Source organism: Mobula birostris, chromosome 2 (genome assembly GCF_030028105.1).
Source record: "Mobula birostris isolate sMobBir1 chromosome 2, sMobBir1.hap1, whole genome shotgun sequence".
Lineage (NCBI taxonomy): Eukaryota > Metazoa > Chordata > Chondrichthyes > Myliobatiformes > Myliobatidae > Mobula > Mobula birostris.
The window spans coordinates 164,249,291-164,271,867 of record NC_092371.1 but is presented as its reverse complement, the minus strand read 5'-3'; the positions used below and the strand labels follow the sequence as shown (position 1 = coordinate 164,271,867).

General features: G+C 41.2%; 1 protein-coding gene across 20 annotated transcripts in view; it reads right to left on the bottom strand.

Annotated features, from left to right (window-relative positions):
- The window catches only part of dst (dystonin), a 603,331-nt gene that overhangs the window by 198,853 nt on the left and 381,901 nt on the right, over nucleotides 1-22,577 (bottom strand). For all 20 annotated transcript variants that reach the window (XM_072250685.1, XM_072250715.1, XM_072250746.1 and 17 more), the window contains 3 exons: nucleotides 22,161-22,214; nucleotides 15,486-15,721; nucleotides 12,435-12,564 (listed from right to left, as the gene is read on the bottom strand). In XM_072250685.1, the coding sequence (XP_072106786.1) occupies nucleotides 12,435-12,564; nucleotides 15,486-15,721; nucleotides 22,161-22,214 (420 nt within the window). The remainder of the gene's footprint in view (nucleotides 1-12,434; nucleotides 12,565-15,485; nucleotides 15,722-22,160; nucleotides 22,215-22,577) is intronic.

The following is a 22,577-nucleotide window of genomic DNA, read 5'->3' as shown; positions in this document are numbered from 1 at the left end:
AATTTTTTACTGCATTTCCTTCACCATTTTAACATGAATGCAAAAACAGAATCACTCAATAACAATGATTTTACCCACTCGTAGTGTACCCATGCGTACTGTAGGTTTACCCAATATCAACATGTTTCAAAGGGCATGGATACAAAAAAATACCCTCCCCCAACACTTATAATTCAGATTTATCTATAATTATGTGAAAGGTGCAGGAAATTGTTTTAATAATTGACTAATAATCATACATTTTCCAGTCAATTATTGAATGCAATTTGCGGATAAACTACATACGAACCTACACTCAGTGGGCACTTTATCAGGTACCTGTATACCTGCTCATTAATTCAAATAACTAATCAGCCAATGATGTGGCAACAACTCATTGCGTAAGGGTATGCAGACTTGGTCAACAGGTTCAGTTGTTGTTCAGACCAAGTGATCTAAGTGACTTTAACAGTGGAATTATCGTTGGTGCCAGGCGGTTGGCTTTAGTATCTCAGAAAGTGATCTCCTGGGATATTCACGCTCAACAGTATTTAGGTTTTACAGAGAATGATGCAAAACACAAAAACAGACATTCAGCGAATGGCAGTTCTGTGGGTGAAAACGCGTTGTTAATTAGAGAGGTCAGAGGAGAATGGTCAGACTGATTCAAACCGACAGGAAGGCAACAGTAACTCAAATAACCACACGTTATAATAGTGGTGTGCAGAAGACTATCTCTGAACGCACAGTGCCTCAGACCTTGAAGTCGACGGGCTACAGCAGCAGAAAATACACTCAGTGTCCTCTTTTTGAGGCACAGAAAGTATCTAATAAGGGGAAGTGATAGAGAGAGAAATGGATCAGCCATGAAGAAATGGCAGAGGAAATCCAAAGGCTTAATTCTGCTCTTATGTTTTATGGTCATAGAGTATAAACAGCCAACAGTTTTTAAATATAATTCCTGACACTGACATTCCTCTTCATGTTTTTTTGGAGTCCTGAGTATTGCCAGGAAGGCCAGCATTTAATGCCTTTCCTAATGACACACATATTAAACAGCATCCCACAATTTATTTTATTTTCATACCAAAGCTGCTTTTTTTTCAGACGTCATTAACCTTAACTTTTAGGTTGTTGAACAACTGAGTCACAGCAGAAACAGAATGCCACTCCACAGAATACATTAGGAGTTTTAAACTGCATTGATTTATAAGCTTCTACAAGAGAGATCAAAATGGAACCAAAGTTTGCAAAGTTCTCAATGCCACTGGTGACAGTTGGAGATTATTAAATCTATAAATATTTGGCCTGATATTAGAATTTGAGTGCTATCGTTTTGTAGTGATGTAGTAACAGGGATGTTTAAACGACAGTCATGTGCTGAGATACAGCACCAGGTGTCCAAGCAGTAAGGGAACTTCGCCATAAAAAGGGTCCTCTTGTGTGCCATTTATAAAAGGAATTGACTCATTCGATGATATTATCACATCTTGCAGGACTAACTTGCCTGATCTCAACAATCGAATGAGCAGACAATACTTTTATGAGCTGTTTAGAGGACACTTCTTTACAGCTGAAGTTTCCAATACACATTATATGTACACGTAGTTGGGAGATTCTGATTGTTCTATCCATCAAAAAAATAAATGCCAAACTCTAAACATTGAATACTTCAATGCAACATTTTTTCATAATTTTCTGTGTGACTGTCAAAATAATCTTGTTAAACAAACTAGCTTAAGTAATGTCCATTAATATTGGACATCTTGAGTTTGAGCCGAGAGGTAATGTTGCAGCTATATAGGACCCTGGTCAGACCCCACTTGGAGTACTGTGCTCAATTCTGTTCGCCTTACTACAGGAATGACAGGGAAACCATAGAAAGGGTGCAGAGGAGATTTACAAGGATGTTGCCTGGATTGGGGAGCATGCCTTATGAGAATAGGTTGAGTGAACTCGGCCTTTTCTCCTTGGAGTGATGGAGGATGAGAGGTAAACACAAAATACTCTGCAGGTGCTGGGGTCAAAGCAACACACACAACACGCTGGAGGAACTCAGCAGGTTGGGCAGCATCCGTGGAAACGAATAGTCAACGTTTCGGGCCAAGACCCTTCATCAGGACTGAAGAGGGAGGGGGCAGGGGCCTTATAAAGAAGGTGGGGGGAGGGTGGGAAGGAGAAGGCTGGTAGGTGCCAGGTGAAAAACCAGTAAGGGGAAAGATCAAGGGGTGGGGGAGGGGAAGCAGGGAGCAAATAGGCAGGAAAGGTGAAGAAGGAATAAGGGAAAGCACAATGGGTAGAAGAAAGAGGCGGAACCATGGGGGAGGTGATAGGCAACCGGAGGAGGGGGCAGAGTGAAACTGGGATGGGGGAAGGGAGGGGGAGGGAATCACTGGAAGTTGGAGAATTCAGTGTTCATACCAAGGGGCTGGAGACTAACCAGAGGGTATATGAGGTGTTGCTCCTCCAACCTGAGTTTCGCCTCATCATGGCAGTAGAGGAGGCCATATATGGATATATCTGAATGGGAATGGGAAGCAGAGTTGAAGTGGGTGGCAACTGGGAGATCTTGTCTGTTGTGGCAGGCAGAACGGAGGTGCTCGACGAAGTGGTCCCCCAATCTGCGTCGGGTTTCACCGATGTAGAGGAGGCTGCACCGGGAGCACCGGATGCAATAGATGACCCCAACAGACTCACAAGTGAAGTGTTGCCTCACCTGGAAGGACTGTTTGGGGCCCTGAATGGTGGTGAGAGAGGAGGTGTAGGGACAGGTGTAGCACTTACGCTTGCAGGGATAAGTGCCGGGTGGGAGATCCCTGGGGAGGGAAGTGTGGACCAGGGAGTCGCGGAGGGAACGATTCCTGCAGAAAGCAGAGAGGGGTGGAGAGGGTCCTGTTGAAGGTGGCGGAAGTTGCAGAAGATAATGTGATAATGAGTGGTGACTTGATAGAGCTGTACAAGGTAATGAGAGGCTTTTCCCCAGGGCTGAAATGGCTAGCACGAGAGGGCATAGTCTTAAGGTGCTTGGAAGCAAGTACAGAGGAGACGTCAGGGGTAAGTTTTTTTACGCAGTGAGTGGTGAGTGTGTGGAATGGGCTGCCGGCAGCAGCAGTGGAGGTGGAAATGATAGGGTCTTTTAAGCGACTCCTGGATGGCTACATGGAGCTTAGAAAAATAGAGGGCTATTGGTATGCCTAGGTAGTTCTAAGGTAGGGACATAGTCTGCACAGCTTTGTGGGCTGTAGGGCCTATATTGTGCTGTATGTTTTCTATGTTTCTAAAAGATGTATTAGAGCTAAGAGAAATGGGGAAGGGGCTGAGCTGATGTGAAGGTAGACAAAAGGATAGTGGACTTATATCAAAGATGGCCATGAATAACTTGAGGGAGGAAACCAGAGGTCCATGAGCCAGTAACTTTAAATTCCTTAGTGTTATTATTGCAGAATGTCTATCCTGGGACAAACATATAAGTGCCATTATAAAGAAAGCATGGCAGTGCCTCTACCTTCTAAAACTTTGACAAACTTCTATCGTTTGGAGAGCATCCTGACTGGTATGGAATCAACAATGCCCATAAGCGAAAAAGCCTACAAAAAGTAGTGAATATAGCCCAGTACATCACAGGAAAAACTCTCCCCACCATTGAGCATGTCTCCAAAGGAGTGCTGCCACAAGAAAGCAGCATCAATTATCAAGGACCCTACCTTCCAGGCCATGCTCTCTTCTCACTCCTATCATTAGGAAGGAGGAACATGAGCCTTAGGTCTCAGCGGACTACAACTCACGTCCTCAATATTATTTATTTATTTACCTATCCATTTAGTTTTTTATTTTTTGTATTTTTTTGTATCACAGTTTGACTTGTGCACTTTTTTTGCCCTTTGTGTGTAGTTCTTTCAGTGATTCTATTGTGTTTATTTTGTATCCACTATGAATGCCCGCAGGAAAATGAATCTCAGGGTAGTATATGCTGACATATATGTACTTTGATAATAAATTTACTGTGAACTTTAAGCTTTGAGTAGAAACATTGGGGACTTTGAGATTTGGGTGCTCCCTCTACAGCACTTACATAACCAAAACAGCATACGATACTTCAGGTGTGGTCTCACCTAGGCTCTGTATAATTGTAGCAAGATAGTAAGGGAAGGAGGGAAGCAGGGGAGGTGGGGAGGAAGACAAATGGGGCAGTGAAAGGAAAGCTCTAAGAGATATTACCATCATTAAGAACCGTTCTCACCTAGGATGCACTTTCTCCTTATTATGTCCATCAAGGAGGTACAGGAGACTGAAGACACACACTCAATTTTTAAGAGCAGCTTTTACTCCTCTGCCATCAGATTTCCAAATGGACAATCAACTAACCCATGAACACTACCTCACTATTTTTGCCCTGTTTTTGCACTACTGTAAATATATACAGTGTGTATATATATATATATCCTGATAAAGGGTCTCGGCCTGAAATGTCGACTGTTCACTCTTTTCCATAGATGCTGAGATGCTGCCTGGCCTGCAGAGTTCCTCCAGCATTTTGTGTGTGTTTCTTGGATTTCCAGTATCTGCAGATTTTCTCGTGTTTTTACAGTATATACATATTCTTCCTTAATGTAATTCACATCATTTTTATGTACTGCACTGTAATGTGGCTGCAAAACAACAAATTTCACAACATATGTCAGTGATATGAAATCTGATTCAGATTCTGGAAGCTTAGAAAGAGTATCCTCTTTATTTCAACACCGATACTCAGACTAGACTACAAGCTGGAGTACTGATTACGCAACCTTTCCATCAAATGAATGGGAGAGCAGACTTTCTCGAAAGTGAACACAAACAAAAAATGCTTTGTGAGTATAGCCCATTGAGAATAACACAGATGATACGGAAGTCATGTCGGACATTCAATACCAACTATTCATCCACTGCCCTATAGAGAGAATCTTTTCATATTAATGAGCATTTCTGTTGCACTATCCTACTCAATTCCCATTTATGCTTTACTCATTTCATGGATAATTTCAAAGATCAATTGCTTCATGTGTCAAGTTGCACATTTGGTATTCCTCAACATTTCATTGGAAAGATCTATGTAGACGATGGTCATTCTCAAGAGAGAGACAAGGGGACTATTTAGCATTGGGTTAAAATTAAAATGATTATTGGTGAAATAATAGTTACAATGAAAACAGCCTTAAAAGAGCTGCATACAGGTTTGTCTGTGAACTGAACGGGAGTCTGCATTTTCTCAAAGGTCCTTTCTGTGAATTAATAAGTTTGTGCATTTCAGCAACTTTTAAATCGTGCTTTAACTCTAAATTTGGTTTCTTTTCACTGTCTATTCAGTTCATTGATAATTGCTTTAAAGTATCTTGCACTTTTTCCTGTTTCTGTATTAACTCAAAATAAGGTTGTTACATTTCATTGACTGTCAAGGATTTTGCAATGTACCAAGGTTGAGAAAGACAGCATTCAAACTCAAATCTTTTAGTCATACTTTTTTTCATGACACAAAAAAATGCACCTTAATAAGGCATTAATATGTTGAACAAACTTGAAACATACACTCAGTGGTCACTTTATTCGAGGTGCAGTATCTCTTGGACCTAATGGGTGTATGTTTGTGGTTTGCTGCTGCTGTAGCTCATCCACTGCAAAGTTCGACATGTTATATGTTCAGAAATACTCTTCTGCACACCACTATTGTAAGGTGTGGTTATTTGAGTTACTGTCACCTTCAACCAATCCGGCCATTCTCCTCCGACCACTCTCATTCATGAGGCATTTTTGTCTACAAAACTGTTGCTCACTGGACTTTTTTTTTGTTTTTTTTTGCATCATTCTTGGTAAACTCTAGAGACTGTTGTGCATGAAAATCCCAGAAGTTTCTGAGATACTCAAATCACCTCATTTGGCACCAACAATCATTCCACAGTCAAAGTCAGTTAGATCACATTTCTCACCCATTTTGACATACGATCTGAACAATATCTGAATCTCTTGACCATGTCTGCATGCATTTGTGCATTGCGTTGCTGATTAGATATTTGCATTTAATGAGCAGGTGTGCCTAACAAAGTGGACTCTGAGTGTGAATACCTGAGAATTGTTTTATTTCTGCGTATGCAGGGTCCACATCAAATATCTCTTAATTTAAATTAAAAGCAATAAAAATAAATGCAGATACTAGAAATCTGAAGCAGACACAGAAAAGCTGGAGATATCAATAGGTCAGGCTTCATCTACATTGAGGCCATCCACACTGGAATTCTCTTCTCCAGAATAAGGGAGACTGGCTACATCACAGCCTAGTATGGAAAAACCAAAGCCCAAGAACAGAAAAGCCTACAAAAAGTAGAGGATACAGCCCCGTCCATCATAGGAAAAGTCCTCCCCACAACCAAGTACATCCTCAAGGAGTGCTGCCACAAGAAGGAAGCGTCTGTCGTCAAAGACTTCCACCATTAAGACATGTTCTCTTCTCACTGCTGCCACTGGGAAGGAGATATAGGTCCCAGACCACCAGGTGCAGGAACAGTTATTACCCCTTAACTATCAGGCTCCTGAACCAGAGTGCACAACCTCCCTCACCTTAACTCTGACCTGATTCCACAAGCTATGGATTCACTTTCAAGTACTCTACAACTTATATTCTCAATATTATTTACAATGGATTCCAGTAAATTGGGCCATCAGTTAATCAGGGCAGCCACTTATTTGGAACAGCTCTTAAATAACAAAAACTAATCAAATGCGTCAAATGCATGCTTTTGTGTGGCTATTAGACACTACATTGTGCTCCGAGTACAGTAAATAGTTTTTAAATAGAGTCAGTTCCGTGTGTTTGTGTTCAAAAACAAGTGATTTTTATCACTGATAGTTGGCAAGAAATAAGCAGTAAGCTCACTGCAGTTTCAAGATTTCAGGCTTAGAAATTACAGAAGCGGTAGGGAGTGAAAATGAAACAATTTCAATACTTCAGTAAGTTCGGAACTACAAAGAATTAAAGGAATCAACAATCATCTTGAATGTTACAATAAAAACGAAGGTTTGGAGGATGCAATCATTAATAACATTGCATGAAGGCAGTCCATTATCCGCACTAGATGTCGGCACTGATTTTGTTCATTTACACTCATTCAAAAGAACACGCCAGTGTACACTGGATGAATTCTCCATTGATCAGAGTTAGAATCTAATACACAGTTTTATCACACTGTAGTAGTGCTGGTAATGTTCTAATTTGTTCTGTATTTCATTTAAATACATCATTTGTTACTCAGTTATACGGTACTTTTGTCTTTTTTATACCTTTTTCACTATTTCCGTGAAACTTCAGCTAATTGGGACAGCCGCTTAATTGGGCCAAAATGTACTGGTCCTTATGTGTCTCAATTAACTGGAATCCACAGTATTTACTATTTATTATTATCAGTAGTAGTATATTTTCTAATTTGCATAGCTTGTCCTCTTTTCCATGTTTGATGTTTGTCTGCCTTTGTGTGTGGTTTATCATTGTATTTATTGATTGATTGAGAATCAGTGCCCAATAGGCCATTTTGGTCCTTCAAGCCTCACCGCTCAGCAACTACCAATTCAACCCTCACCTAATCATGGGACAATTTACAATGACCAATCAACCTACCAACTGGTATGTTTTTGGACTTCTTTGCTATACTGATCTGAGATGCATTTATAGTATATGGTGACATATATGTACTTTAATATTTACTTTGAAGATAAATTTTACTGAAGTGACTTAACTTACTGGAGGTCCTGCTTGAATATACAGTATGGATCACTTTACCCTCTCAGAAGTCAGTAAGCAGGATTTACGCTAATCGCTAGAAATTGGAGCTCGGGATAATACTGTTTTCACAGGCAGTGAGAGCTTAGAACTTATTGCTCACAAAGTGGTGGAAGTTAAAATAGAAGTATCGAGATGAACGCTTGATGTGTCTATTGTACAAAGATACGAACCAAGTGCTACTGAGAAGTTAACATAGTTTCAATGGCTCTCTTTCTGCTGGCATAGGTACAATGGGCCAATGGCCTCCATCTGCGATACAAGGGCTATTTAAATAAATTAGACAGACATTTCCTTCATTTGCATAGATAGACAGCTCATCTAATCAACATATTCAATATAAGTATGTCAGGCAGCACCTATGGAGGGGAATAAGCAGTCAAAGGACTGACGAAGGGTCTCGGTTCGACACATCAACTATTTATTCCCCTCCATTGATGCGCCTGATTTGCTGAGTTCCTCCAGCACTTTGCCTGTTTTGCAAAAGATTTCCAGCATTTGCAGAATCTCTTGCTTTCATGTTCAAAATGATTGATGTGATTAGTCACATGTAAAGAAATTATATCTTGATGAGTGGGACTCAGTGCATCATTTTAGTGCTGGAGCTGGAATAATTTGTAAAATCGCAATGGACTTGCATAAATAGCAATAGAGATCGGGAGCTCTGTTCTCCAAAGGCAGGACTAATAAATTGCTGATGGATGAGGACAATAAGACCATAAGTCATAGGAGCAGAATTAGGCTATTCAGCCCATCGAGTCTGCTCCACCATTCCATCATGGCTGATCCCAGATCCCACTCAATTCCATACACCTGATCCTTGCCATACCCTTTGATGCCCTGACCGATCAGGAGACGATCAACTTCTGCCTTAAATATACCCACAGACTTGGTCTCCACCACAGTCTGTGGCAGAGCATTCCACGGATTTACAAATTACTCTCTGGCTAAAAGATTCCTCCTTGCCTCTGTTCTAAAAGGTCACCCCTCAATTTTGGGGCTGTGCCCTCTAGTTCTGGATATCCCCACCATAGGAAACATCCTTTCCACATCCACCCTATCCAGTCCTTTCAACATTCGGTAGGTTTCAATGAGGTCCCCCTCGCATTCTTCTAAATTCCAGTGAGTACAGGCTTAAGCTGCCAAGTGCTCCTCATATGTTAACCCTTTAATTCCCGGGATTATTTTTGTGAACCTCCTCTGGATTCTCTCCAATGACAACACATCCTTTGAGATATGGGCCCAGAACTGTTGACAATACTCCTAAGTGCGGCCTGACTAAGGTCTTATAAAGCCTCACCATTATCCCCTTGAAATAAATGCCAACATTGTATTTGCCCTCTTTACCACAGACTCAACCTGTAAATTAACCTTCTGGGAATCTTGCACAAGGACTCCTAAGTCCCTCTGCACCTCTGATGTTTCAACCTTCTCCCCATTTAGTTAATAGTCCGCACTATTGTTGCTTTTACCAAAATGCATTATCATACATTTCCCAACACTGTATTCTATCTGCCACTTTTTTGCCAATTTTTCAAATTTGTCCAAGTCCTGCTGTAATCACATTGCTTCCTCAGCACCACCTACCCCTCCACCTATCATATCATCCGCAAACTTTGCCACAAAGCCATCAATTCCATTATCTAGACAATGTAAAAAGCAGCAGTCCCAATACTGACCCCTGAGGAACACCACTGGTCACCAGCAGCCAACCAGGGAAGGCCCCTTTTATTCCCACTCGCTGCCTCCTGCCTGTCAGCCATTCTTCTATCCATGCCAGTATCTTTCCTGTAATGCCATAGGATTTTATCTTGTTAAGCAGCCTCGTGTGGCACTTTATCAAATGCCTTCTGAAAATCCGAGTAAATGACATCCACTGCCTCTCCTTTGTCCACCCTGCTTGTTACTTCCTCAAAGAACTCTTAACAGATTTGTCAGGCAAGATTTCCTTTGACAGAAACCATGCTGATTTTGACTTATTTTATCATTAGTCTTGAAATCTCATCCCTAATAATAGACTCCAACATTTTCCCAACACTGAGGTTAGGCTAACTGGCCTATAACTTCCTTTCTTTTGCTTTCCTCCCTTGTTAAAGAGTGGACTGATATTTGCAATCTTCCAGTCCTCTGGGACCATGCCAGAATCAAGTGATTCTTGAAAGATCATGACCAATGCATCTATTATCTCTTCAGCAACCTCTCTCAGGACCCTGGGATGTAGTCCACCTGACCCAGGTGACTTATCCACCTTAAGATGTTTGAGTTTGCCTGGCACTTTTTCCTTTGTAATAGCAATGGCACTTACTCCTGCTCCCTGACACTCACGGACCTCTGGCACACTGCTAGTGTCTTTCACAGTGAAGACAGATGCAAAGTATCCATAAGTTCATTTGCTATTTCCTTGTCCCCCGTTACTACCTCACCAGCATCATTTTCCAGTGGTCCAATATCAACTCTCACCTCCCTTTTACTCTTTGTATAACTGAAAAAACTTCTGGTATCCTGTTTATTATGGGCTAGTCTGCCCTCATATTTCATCTTTTCCCTTCTTACTGCTTTTTTAGTTGTCTTTTGTTGGATTTTAAAAGCTTCCCACTCATCCACTCACTTTTGCTACCTTATATGCTATGGCTTTTATGCAGTCCTTAACTTCTTTTATCAGCCACAGTTACCTAGCCTGCCATTTGAGAACTTCTTCCTCTGTGGGATATATCTATCCTGCGCCTTGTGAACTATTCCCAGAAACGTCAGCCATCTCTACTTTGCTGTCGTTCCTGGCAGTATCCTCCTCCAATCCACCTGGGCAAGCTCCTCTATCATGCCTCTGTAATTCCCTTTATTCCATTGCGATACATGTGAGCTATGCTTCTCCCTCTCAAATTGCAGTATGAATTCAATCATATTATGATCACTGCCTCCTAAGGATTCCTTTATGCTAAACTCCCTAATAAGATCTGGGTTAATACACAACACCCAATCTAAGATAGCCTTTCCCTGAGGAGACTCAAGCACAAGCTGCTCTAAAAAGACATCTCATAGGCATTCAACAGATTCCCTCTCTTGCGATCTGACTCCAACCTGATTTTCCCAATCTCCTTGCATATTGAAGTCCTCCATTACAATCGTGTCATTTCCCTTACTACATGTCTTTTTCAGCTCCCTTTGCAATCTCAACCCCACACCTTGGCTACTATTTGGAGGCCTATATATGATTCCCATAACGGTTTTTCACCGTTGCAATTTCTTCACTCCACCCACAAAGATTCTATATTCTCTGACCCTATGTCACCTCTTTCTAAAGATGTACTTCCATCTCTTACCAACAGAGCCACACCACAGCCTACACCTTCCTGCCTGTCCTTTCTCAAGCTCCCAACTATGGCCTTTTATCAGCCACATCTCAGTGATGCCCACAATGTCATACTGACAAATTTCTAATTGCGCTACGTCCGTCCACCTTATTCCAAAAGGTACACGCATTTAAATACAGCAGCTTCAATCCTGCATTCTTTGCCCTTTTGAATTTTGCCTCTGTGGTGCAATTTAACTCTTTGCTCTGTCTGCATTTGTACCCAATCATTGGTGTGTCCTTTCTTACATTCATGATACACCCATCATCTCCTTGTAAACCTGCTGGCTCAGCCTCAGGTCTATCATCCTGGTTCCCATCCCCCTGCCATATTAGTTCAAAGCACTCCCAACAGCCCTAGTAAATCTGCCCACAAGAATATTGGTTCCCCTTGGATTCAAGTGCAACCCATCCCTTTTGTACAGGTCACACCTGCCCCGGAAGAGGTCCCAATTATCCAGAAATCTGAATCCCTGCCCCCTGCTCCAATTCAACAACACATTTATCTGCCACCTCATTCCATTCCTATCCTTATTGTCACGTGGCACGGGCAGCAATCCCAAGATTACTACCCTTGAGTTCCGGCTTCTCAGCTTCCTTCCTAACACCTTATATTCTTTTTTTCAGGATCTCCTCCCTTTTCCTTCCTATGTCATTGATACCAATATGTGCCACTGATGGTTATAAATCAAAGGGGTGAATAAAGTGAATAAGCTACAATTGACCAGAAGACCATAACATATAGGAGCAGAATTAGTCTATTTGGCCCATTGAGTCTGCTCTGCCAATCTATCATTGCTGATTTATTTTTCCTCTCAACCCCGTTCTCCTGCCTTCTCCCCGTAACTTCTGACACCCTATCAACCTCCGCATTAAATATACCAAATGACTTGGCCTCCAAAGATGTCTGTGCCAATGAATTTCATAGATTCACCACCATCAAGCTGAAGAAATTCCTTCCCATCTCAGTTCTAAAGGGACGTCCTCCTATTCTGAGGCTGTGTCCTCTGGTCCTAGACACCCCCACCATAGGAAGCATCCTCTCCATGTCCACTCTATCTAGGCCTTTCAAAGGAATGGCTAAGTGGATGAGATGAGATTTGACCAAGTTTTGTTCCTATATTCCAGTTTTTAAGGGGAAAGGATGATACATTTATTCATTTTATCTAAAAATAATAGTGAATTCCAATTGTTCGACAAAACATGAAAACATTCAGGTTGTCAAAGAAAGGTTAAAGAGGTAATATTGAAGTCTAGCTACTACTATGTATTCATTCAATAGAGAGATTGGAAGATTACTTATATAATCCAGCATCTTCCTCCATTTCCCAGCTTCTGGTGAGTCTGGATTCTCCTGCAGCAGCAAAGTCAACTTCTTTTTCACTTGGTCAACTCTGTCACTGTTTTGTTTCAACTCAGCTTCAAGCACCTGGAGCGAGGGAGCACAAGGATATAGGTAAGGGTTTATCCAGCAATAGATGTCTCTTTATCAGGCATTTTCAATTAACTCTGTTAATAGATAGTTGTATTAGACATGAATCCCAACTATTCGGATGGGACAGGCAGTAAGCAGTAAATACAGATATAACTATTAATTATATTGTAGAATGAGAAGCCTTTCTTGGAAAATGTAATGCAATTGTCCAATGCGGAGCAGAGTCAACAGGTTGATTGATCTAATACTGCTGCGATGTCTTACGGTCTACAAGATCCTGAAAGGCAAAGTAATGGAACGCTTACTGTTCAAGTCTCCCTCAATTTCCAATGGCTCAACAATTTTCATAGTATTGAGACCTAAAAAAGACCTCTTCTATTTTTAAACTTTCTATAGTTAGTCTTAAACCTACTTCAGATATTTTCATCGAAGTGATGTAATTTATTGGACAGATAAACAATTCTTATGAGAAAGAAGCCAAGCTTAAACATTAGCAAACATAAAGAGAATGTACATGCCAATCTGGAGTGTCACAGTGTTCTCATCTCTGTCTCCCCTGCAATCCGCTAGACACAATTATTTACCCAGTGCATCTGCAGACAAATACAAGATTCTCTTCTCTCAGGCAAAATATCATTTGGTAAACAAAATATTCTGCAGATGCTGGGGTCAAAGCAACACTCACAACATGCTGGAGGAACTCAGCAGGTCGGGCAGCATCAATGGAAACGATCAGTCAACGTTTTGGGCCGGAACCCTTCGTCAGGACTGAAGAGGGAAGGGGCAGAGGCCCTATAAAGAAGGTGGGGGGAGGGTGGGAAGGAGAAGGCTGGTAGGTTCCAGGTGAAAAACCAGTAAGGGGAAAGATAAAGAGGTGGGGGAAGGGAAGCAGGGAGGGGATAGGCAGGAAAGGTGAAGAAGCAATAGGGGAAAGTACAATGAGTAGTAGAAGGAGGCAGAACCATGAGGGAGGTGTAGGCAGCTGGGGGAGGGGGCAAAGTGAAACTGGGATAAGGGAAGGGAGGGGGAGGGATTTACCGGAAGATGGAGAATTCTATGTTCATACCAGGGGGCTGGAGACTACCTAGACGTCATCAATGATGTCCTCACCCGCATCTCCTCCATTTCCCACACTTTGGCCCTCACCCCATCCCCCCACCACCACAACAGGGACAGAGTTCCCCTTGTCCTCACCAACCACCCCCAGCCTCCGGATCCAGCACATTATCCTCCACAACTTCCGCCACCTTCAACAGGACCCCACCACTAAGCACATCTTTCCCTCTCCACCCCTCTCTGCTTTCCACAGGGATCGGTCCCTCCGCGACTCCCTTATCCGCACGTCCATCCCCACTGATCTCCAACCCGGCACTTATCCCTGTAAGCGTAAGTGCTACACCTGTCCCTACACCTCCTCTCTTGCCACCATTCAGGGCCCCAAACAGTCCTTCCAGGTGAGGCAACACTTCACTTGTGAGTCTGTTGGGGTCATCTATTGCATCCGGTGCGGCCTCCTCTACATCGGTGAAACCCGACGCAGATTAGGGGACCGCTTCGTCGAGCACCTCCGCTCCGTCTGCCACAACAGACAAGATCTCCCGGTTGCCACCCACTTCAACTCTGCTTCACATTCCCATTCAGATATGTCCATACATGGCCTCCTCTACTGCCACGATGAGGCCAAACTCAGGTTGGAGGAGCAACATCTCATATACCGTCTAGGTAGTCTCCAGCCCCTTGGTATGAACATAGAATTCTCCAACTTCTGGTAATTCCCTCCCCCTTATCCCAGTTTCACTCTGCCCCCTCCCCCAGCTGCCTACTACCTCCTTCATGGTTCTTTCTACTTCTACTATCCATTGTGCTTTCCCCTATTCCTCCTTCACCTTTCCTGCCTATCACCTCCCTGCCTTCCCTTCCCCACCCCTTTATCTTTCCCCTTACTGGTTTTTCACCTGGCACCTACCAGCCTTCTCCTTCCCACCCCCCCCCCACCTTCTTTATAGGGCCTCTGCCCCTTCCCTCTACAGTCCTGACGAAGGGTTCCGGCCCGAAACGTTGACTGACTGTTTCCACAGATGCTGCCTGACCTGTTGAGTTCCTCCAGCGTGTTGTGAGTGTTGCCAAAATATCACTTGGGATTTCCCAAAATCCTGAGAGAAGATGCAGGATTCAATAAGATCTGTACTTTATGTCTCTGGAAAGAAACCTTGTTCACATTAATGGGTTTGATTCACTCTTCAAAAAGTAGCCTTGGGTTTTTTCCAACCAGCATTGGGTTTATGTTTTTCAAGTCTGTCTCCTACTAATCCCACTACTGCAACCCTCTCAACTTCATTCTCCTGCCTTCTCCACATAACACAAGACATAGGAACAGAATTAGGCCATTTGCCTCATCGAGTCTGTTCCACCATTCCATTATGGCTGATTTAATATCCCTCTCAACCCCATTCTCATGTCTTCTCCAAGTAACATCTGACAGGCACCTTTACTAATCAAGAACCTATCATTCTCTACTTTAAATATACCCAGTGACTTGGCCTCCACAGCTGTCCATGGCGATGAATTCCACAGATTTACCACCTCTGGCTAAAACATTCCTTCTCATTTTTTTTCTAAAGGGATGTCCTTGTATTCTGAGGATGTGCTCTCTCATCCTAGTCTCCCCCGCTGTTGGCAACATCCTCTGCACATCCACTCTGTCTAGGTCTATCAATATTCGATAGGTTTTGATGAGACCCTCCCCTCATTCTCCTAAACACCAGTGAGTACAGGCCCAGAACCATTAAATGCTCCTCCTACATTAACCCTTTCATTCCTGAGATCATTTTAGTGAACCTTCTCTGGACCCTCTCCACTTGACCATTCCTTGACATACTTAGCCTGAAATAATATACATCAGCATGAATGCGTACCTTGTGTTGCTCAATTTCTTCCTTTACAGCTTCATTCTCTGTTGGCAACGTATCCCAGCATGCAGCTCTCTTATCCATCGATTCCAGCCAGTCGCTGACCAACGAGGCTTCCTCCTGGGTGTGCTGCCTCTGAGCCAGCATAGAATCTAGCTGACTTTCCTTGCTCTTCAGCAAGGCCCCCACCTCCTCATACTGATTTTTCACATCTGTAAGGTCTTGTTGGATAGCGCTCATCTCTACAGTGAGGAAAAATATTTCAACTAATTGATAAGATATACTTGCAAGGCAAATGCATTATTTTAATATCAGACAGATACCTCCCTCTTTTACACTTATACAAGAAGTGAGTTGGGTCTAATTTATGAATTTCAACTCAAAACATCTTGGAAAGTCAACTGTATTTTTCATTTCTACAACTGAATAGGCCCAAGATTTACTATGACTCCTGTTTTTTGAATCAGAATTAGAATCAGGTTTATTATCACCGACGTACAGTACTGTGCAAAATTCTTAGGCACTCTAGATTTTTAAAATCTGGTTTCAGATGGTTTGGCTTCCACAGAGCCCTGATCTCAATATCATCGAGGCTGTCTCGGATTATCTGAAGAGAAAAAGAGCAAGTGAGACAGCCAAAGTCCTCAGAAGAACTGTGGCAAGTTCTCCAAGATGCTTGGAACAACCTACCAGCCAAGTTTCTTATACAATTGCTCGACAGTGTACCCAAGAGAACTGATGCAATTTTAAAGGCAAAGGGTGGTGACACCAAATACTGATTTGATTTTTTTTACTATTTATTGCTCTTTATAATTTTTTTTGATATTGAGAAACTTTTTATTTCATTATTTTTGAAAGCATCTTCGCTTTATGGAATTTTTTTTATATATGCCAAGACTCTATGTCGTAAAATGTGTTAATTTGCAGCAACAGTTCAGGGCAATACATTAAAAACCTATAAATTACAATAAGAAACATTCATATTAAAAATCATAAGTAGTGCAAAAATAGTGAGGTAGAGTTCATGGGTTCATTGTCCATTCAGAAATTTGATGATGGAGGAGATGTTGCTATAACGATGAGTATGCATCTTCAGTAGTGGGGTCCTTAATTATGGATGCTGCCTTTTTGAGGTAGGAATTGCCTTTTGAAGATGTCCTTAATGGTGGGGAGGCTAGTGCCCAGGATGTAGCTGGCTGGGTTTGTAAAATATGAAAGCAATTTATAGTCTAGAACTGAATTTTGAATGGATTTTAGTGCTTGTCTCTGCTGAAGTCACAGGTTCTTTTATCCCCTGTTAGAACTACGTCTTCTGCAGGTTAATACATTGTCCAGATTTTAAAATCAAGACTGTAACAGATGAATAGATGGACATGGATTTACTCATTACATCAAACATGGTTTGGAAAATGGAATAAATCAAATAGAATCAATATTTCTACAGATCCATTTAATAGGAGCAAATAGGATAGTCCACCTCACAACAGCCTACAGCCCCTTTGGTTCACAATGTTGTGCTCACCTTTTAATCTACTCGAAGATCAATCCAACCCTTTCCTCTTACATCTCCTTCCATTTTTCTTTCATCCATGTTCCTTTTTAAGAATCGCTTAATGTCCCCAGTGTACCTGTGTCTACCATCATTCCTGGCAGCAAGTGTCACCCACCCACCACTCCCTGTGTGAAAAAACTACCTCTGACATCTCCCCCATAGTTTCCTCCAATCAACTTAAAATTATAGCCCCTCATAATAGCCACTTCTGCCCTGAAAAGAAGTCTCTCGCCATCCTCTCCATCTATGCCTTTTATCACCTTGTACCTCTCTAACAAGTCAGTAAAGTTTGAGAGTGAGGTGAGCCGAGGAGTACTGACTCCCAGTTCTGATAATGCTGTCTATTTCTTCTATTAGTCAGCAAGTAATTCACCCATATAACCAAATAATAATTACAGCACGGAAACATTTCAGACTCTGAAAATGATTGGTTCAGGGCCAGCTTAGTAGTAACCTATGCTGAATCCGTAGGTGCAGTGCTGAGCTGCAGATACATTGTGTGAGGTATTCGCTTTTGTTGTTGATTATTTTAGACAGAAGCTTCATCGAGCGGCTGTAAAAAGAGGTTCTGAAGTGGAGAACACTCCAACAACACTTCCTGAGAAATATTTAACCTTCCACTAACATCGCTTAGACATGATTACATGAGCTGTTACAAGACTGGACATCCATGCCACAGTAGTGTAGAGGGTAGTGCGACATTGTTACGACTCGGGGTGCTGGAGCTTGGAGATTAATTCCAGCATCCTCTAGAAGCAAGTTCCTGCCTGCGTGCGCATGGGTTTCCTCCAGGGTGCTCTGGTTACCTCCCAGAGTCCAAAAATGTAACAGTGAATGGGTCATATGGCTATTGTAAATTGTCCTGTGATTAGGCGAGAGTTAAATTGGTGGGTTGCTGAGTAAACTGCATGTTCACTGGACACGGAAGTGTCAGGAAGAACAGGAACCTGAAGGCACACACTTAATATTTCCTCCCCTCCTCCATCAGATTTCTGAATGGACCGTGAACACTACCTCACAGTAATTCAGAGTTGAAGGAGCAGTTATGATGGTGCTCAATGGCGACTCCTTCGTGTTCATCTACAAAATCAGCTTAGTTTCTACCTCTGATGTCTCTCTTTTCCCCTTTTCATGGTGGTTGGGGTTCTGTTGAAGACCCTGACCTGGAGTTAGACTCAGACTTCGGTTCTTTGCAGCGGTGGGACCCGCTCACAGGGGTCTCAAGACCGCCTGCTTTTCGATATCCCAAGGACATGGCCTATGAGATGAGCACGCATTCGGGGTTCTGGGGTTTCACAGTCCCGCAGACGGGCTGATTCTAAGCTGGTGCCACCGACTGAAACGTTGCAGGAGTAAACGGAACATCAGAAACAGCGGATCAGCTGTCGGATGCTCTATACTTTGCAAATGACACTCTCTCTCTCTCTCTCTATCTCTCGCGCTGAGGGAGAAAGATTTTTGCCAATTCTCCAGGCAGAGAACTTAGAAAGAAAGCAGCATGACAGACTTATAACAGCATATATCAGTGAGTTGATTAGTTATGTCTCCCTCTTGCTGTGAAAGGGGACACCTTTTTCTCCCTTTATTGAGGAGAGAGAGAGTCTGTGGTATGTTGAATTAGTTTTTGTTGTACTGTAGATCATGGTCTTTACTGGGGGCTTTGCTATTGCTTGCTTGGTGGGTGGAAGGTGCTGATACTTTTTTTGCTGATGCGGTTGTAGGATGAAGAGTGTCGTTGTTTTGCTTTTGCTTGGGTGAGGGAGGAGGGGGGCTGTGGGGTTCTAATGTTTTTACTGTCACTCATTCTTTGAGGCACTCTTTTGTTTTCATGAATGTCTGTGAAGAACAAAAATTTCAGGATGTACATTGTATACATTTCTCTGATATTAAATGGAACTATTGAACATTTTGCTCTCTTTTTGCACTACTTATTTATTTTTTATATTTCTTATAGTAATTTTTTTTGCATTGTCCTGTACTGCTGCTGCAAAACAACAAATTTCATGACATATGTCTGTGGCAATAAACCTGATGCTGATCCTGAACCCTGAATTGAGAGGTCAGACTTCATTCAGATGATGTCACCAACCATCCTCCAAAGCTGATTGGTCAATCATCGCTTTTGCAGTGCAATAACAACCCAATAGGGCTTCAGTTATGCAGCAACCACCACACCAATGGTGATGTAACCTTTTGGACACAAATTAATCCACCACAAAGAATATTATCAAACCCACCACAAAGAACCCCACATCAGGGTCTCTCTTCCACCTATCTGAGATTTTTATCAGGAATGTTGTACATGAAAGGCCCTTAACATTTTCAAGGATCCCTCCCATCTGTTCCACAATCTCTTTGACCTCCCCCCCTTACCATCAGGCAGAAGGTACTGCAGCATAAGGATAAATACTGTTAGAATGGGAAACAGCTTCTTCCTCCAGACTGAGACTACTTGTCATTGCTTTTCAAGAATCTAATGATATCTGTGGTATTTTAAGGAGATGTATCACTCACAAAATCTCGCTTTATGCTGATGATATATTGCTTTTTATCTCTAATGTTGCGACCTCGTAACCTTGCGTACTTTCTTTACTCTCCCATTTTAGCCAGTTTTCAGGATATAAATTGAACCTACGTAAGAGTGAATTATTTCCTTTAAATAATTTGGTATCAATTAATACTATTTCCCTTTTAAAATTGTAAGGAATCAACTTACTTATTTGGGTGTAACAATCACTAAGAATTACAAACACCTGTTTAAAGAAAACTTTCTTACTTTATTGAACCATGTAAAAAAGATACTATTAAATTGGTCACCTCTTTCAATATCATTGATTGGATGAATTAATTCTACTAAAATAAATATTCTACTTCAATTTATATATCTTTTTCAGGCTTTACCCATTTTTATTCCTAAATCCTTTTCTGACTCTCTTGAATCTATTTTATCCTCCGATATATGGAAAAATAAACATCCTTGTTTAAATAAAGTTTATCTTCAAAAGGAGGTTTAGTCTTACCTAATTTTAGGTTTTATTACTGGGCAGTAAATATACGATATCTTACATTTTGGCTATATGATTTTAATTGTGTAGACTGTACAGTATGGGTTTCTTTAGAAACTAACTCTGTTAATATATTTTCCATTATTTCTCTTCTTGGATCCTCACTTCCTTTATTTGTAAGTAAACTAACTGATAATTTAATAGTTAAACATACTCTGAGGATCTGGATACAATTTAGAAAACATTTTGGTTTATTGACATTTTTCCCTTTCTAGTCCCATTTATTCTAATTTTTTTAAACCCTTCATGACTGATTTAGTTTTTAAAGAATGGGACAGGTTGAGTATTAAATGTTTTTGGGATCTGTTTGTTGGAGGAAATCTTTTTTCATTTGAGCAATTGTCAGCTAAATATAGCTTACCCAAAACTCACTTTTTTAGATTTCTACAAATCAGAGGCTTTCTAAGATCTCAATTATGCACATTTCCTATAAGCTCAGATAAGAACTTACTAGACGTAATTTTTAATTTGACACCTTTTCATAATGGTTCAATATCTAATATTTATAGTATGTCACTGGAGACGAGGAATGTTCCTTTAGACAAAATTAAGAATCTCTGGGAACAAGATTTACAGACATCAATATCTGAGGAAACTTGGGATGAAATTTTTAAACTGGTTAATACTTCATCGCTATGTGCTCGCCATTCCCTCATACAATTTAAGGTGGTACATGGAGACCATATGACTAAAGATAAACTATCTCGTTTTTATTCGGATATATCTCCCTACTGTGACAGATGTAATAATGGAGAAGCTTCATTAATTCATATGTTTTGGACTTGTCCATGAAAAATATTGGAAGGAAGTTTTTCAAACTTTTTCTTTACTTTTCAAAGTCAATTTTAAGCCTAATCCTCTGATGGCCCAATTCGGTATTGTTGCAGGACAAGATATCAAGCTGAAGACATCTGATTTACATATTTTGGCCTTTAGCTCTCTTATAGATAGGACGGTGCTTTTGTTTAAATGGAAAGATGTTTCTCCTCCTACTCATGCTCAATGGTTAAGCGACGTTATGTCATGTTTAGATTTAGAGAAGATTCGTTGTTCAATTTCTGAATCTCGTCAAGACTTTCAAACATTGTGGGGACCCTTTCTGAATTATTTTCAAAACTTTCATAACCCTCAATTCGTTGTTTAAATTTAGATGTTGACTATTATTAATTTTTATTATATGAGAAGGTATCCTACCTTTTTTTTCTCCTCAATAAACAGCTTCAGTCTTGGTAGGCTTTCTTTGTAATAAATTAGTTTATTTCAATTTAACTTTTGACTAACCTACATGACTATGGGGTAATGAGATCGTTATTATGAATAGAGATAATGTAATTGGTAGTTTTTTTTAACCTTTATATATACCTTCTTGTACTCTGTATTCTTCTATGTAGAAACTAATAAAAATACTGAAAAAGAGACTACTGAACTCCCTGCCACCACCCAGGTCTCATCACGTATGAAGCACAAGTAGTTTTATATTGTTTATTTTTTAACTTGTGTGGGAAATGCACCTTATGCTAAATGTCAATCTCCCGGAAAATATTTTATTACTTGATAATTTATTTGTGGTAGTATTACTTTATGTGTTGTGCGTGAATTATATGGACTGTGCGGTGTAACAGCTACAACTGCAATTCTGCCAAAACTTCCACTACAGCAAAACTTCAATAATCTGCTGTCTGGCTCCGATGGTTTGGAATCTGGCTCACTGGCTGTTGATTTCAACACACCCATTAACACATCAAGATCCTGGTTCCCATGATCTCTTTAACACATTGGAGCCGCAGTTCCCAAACACATTTCACACATTGGAGCCCCAGTTCCTGTTCTCCCTTGACACTCACTTACCTCAGTCTCCTGCGCTCTCTTGAAACTTACAGGTTTCACTAGATAATTTATTATTCTACTGTATAACATCTAGAAATAAGTCAATTAGAAGTGTGCTTGAACATTAAGAGTTCAGGTTGGCACCATGGAAGCATTCCAAATTAATATAGTTTGATTGTACTTGGTTTTGTTACAAAACTGGATTATAATTGTGTTACTTAAAAGTGGTTTCTTTACCTTTGGAATCACAGACATCAGAGACTTCTCCCACACCATTCACCACCTGTGGACCTGCAGAGCAGTATATTGAGGTAAAGAATTCCTGTTATTTGAGTTGTAGTAAACACAAAATAAAGCATGTCAGGTGTAGGAAAGTTGTGTCTTCATTGTCTATTTTAATTATTGTTAAAATTTTAATAGCCTTCAAGGGAAAGGAAGACCACACGTGGAAACATGGTCGCAGGCGCACCTCAGCCAGCTCCATCATGGGCACTAACTCCCACACCATTGAGGACATCTTCAGTAGGCGATGCCTCAAGGCAGCAGCATCCACCATAATGGATACTCACCATCCAGGGCATGTCCTCATGTAGAAGCCTGAAGACCCAAACTCAATGTTTTAGAAACAGCTCCTTCCCCTCCACCATCAGATTT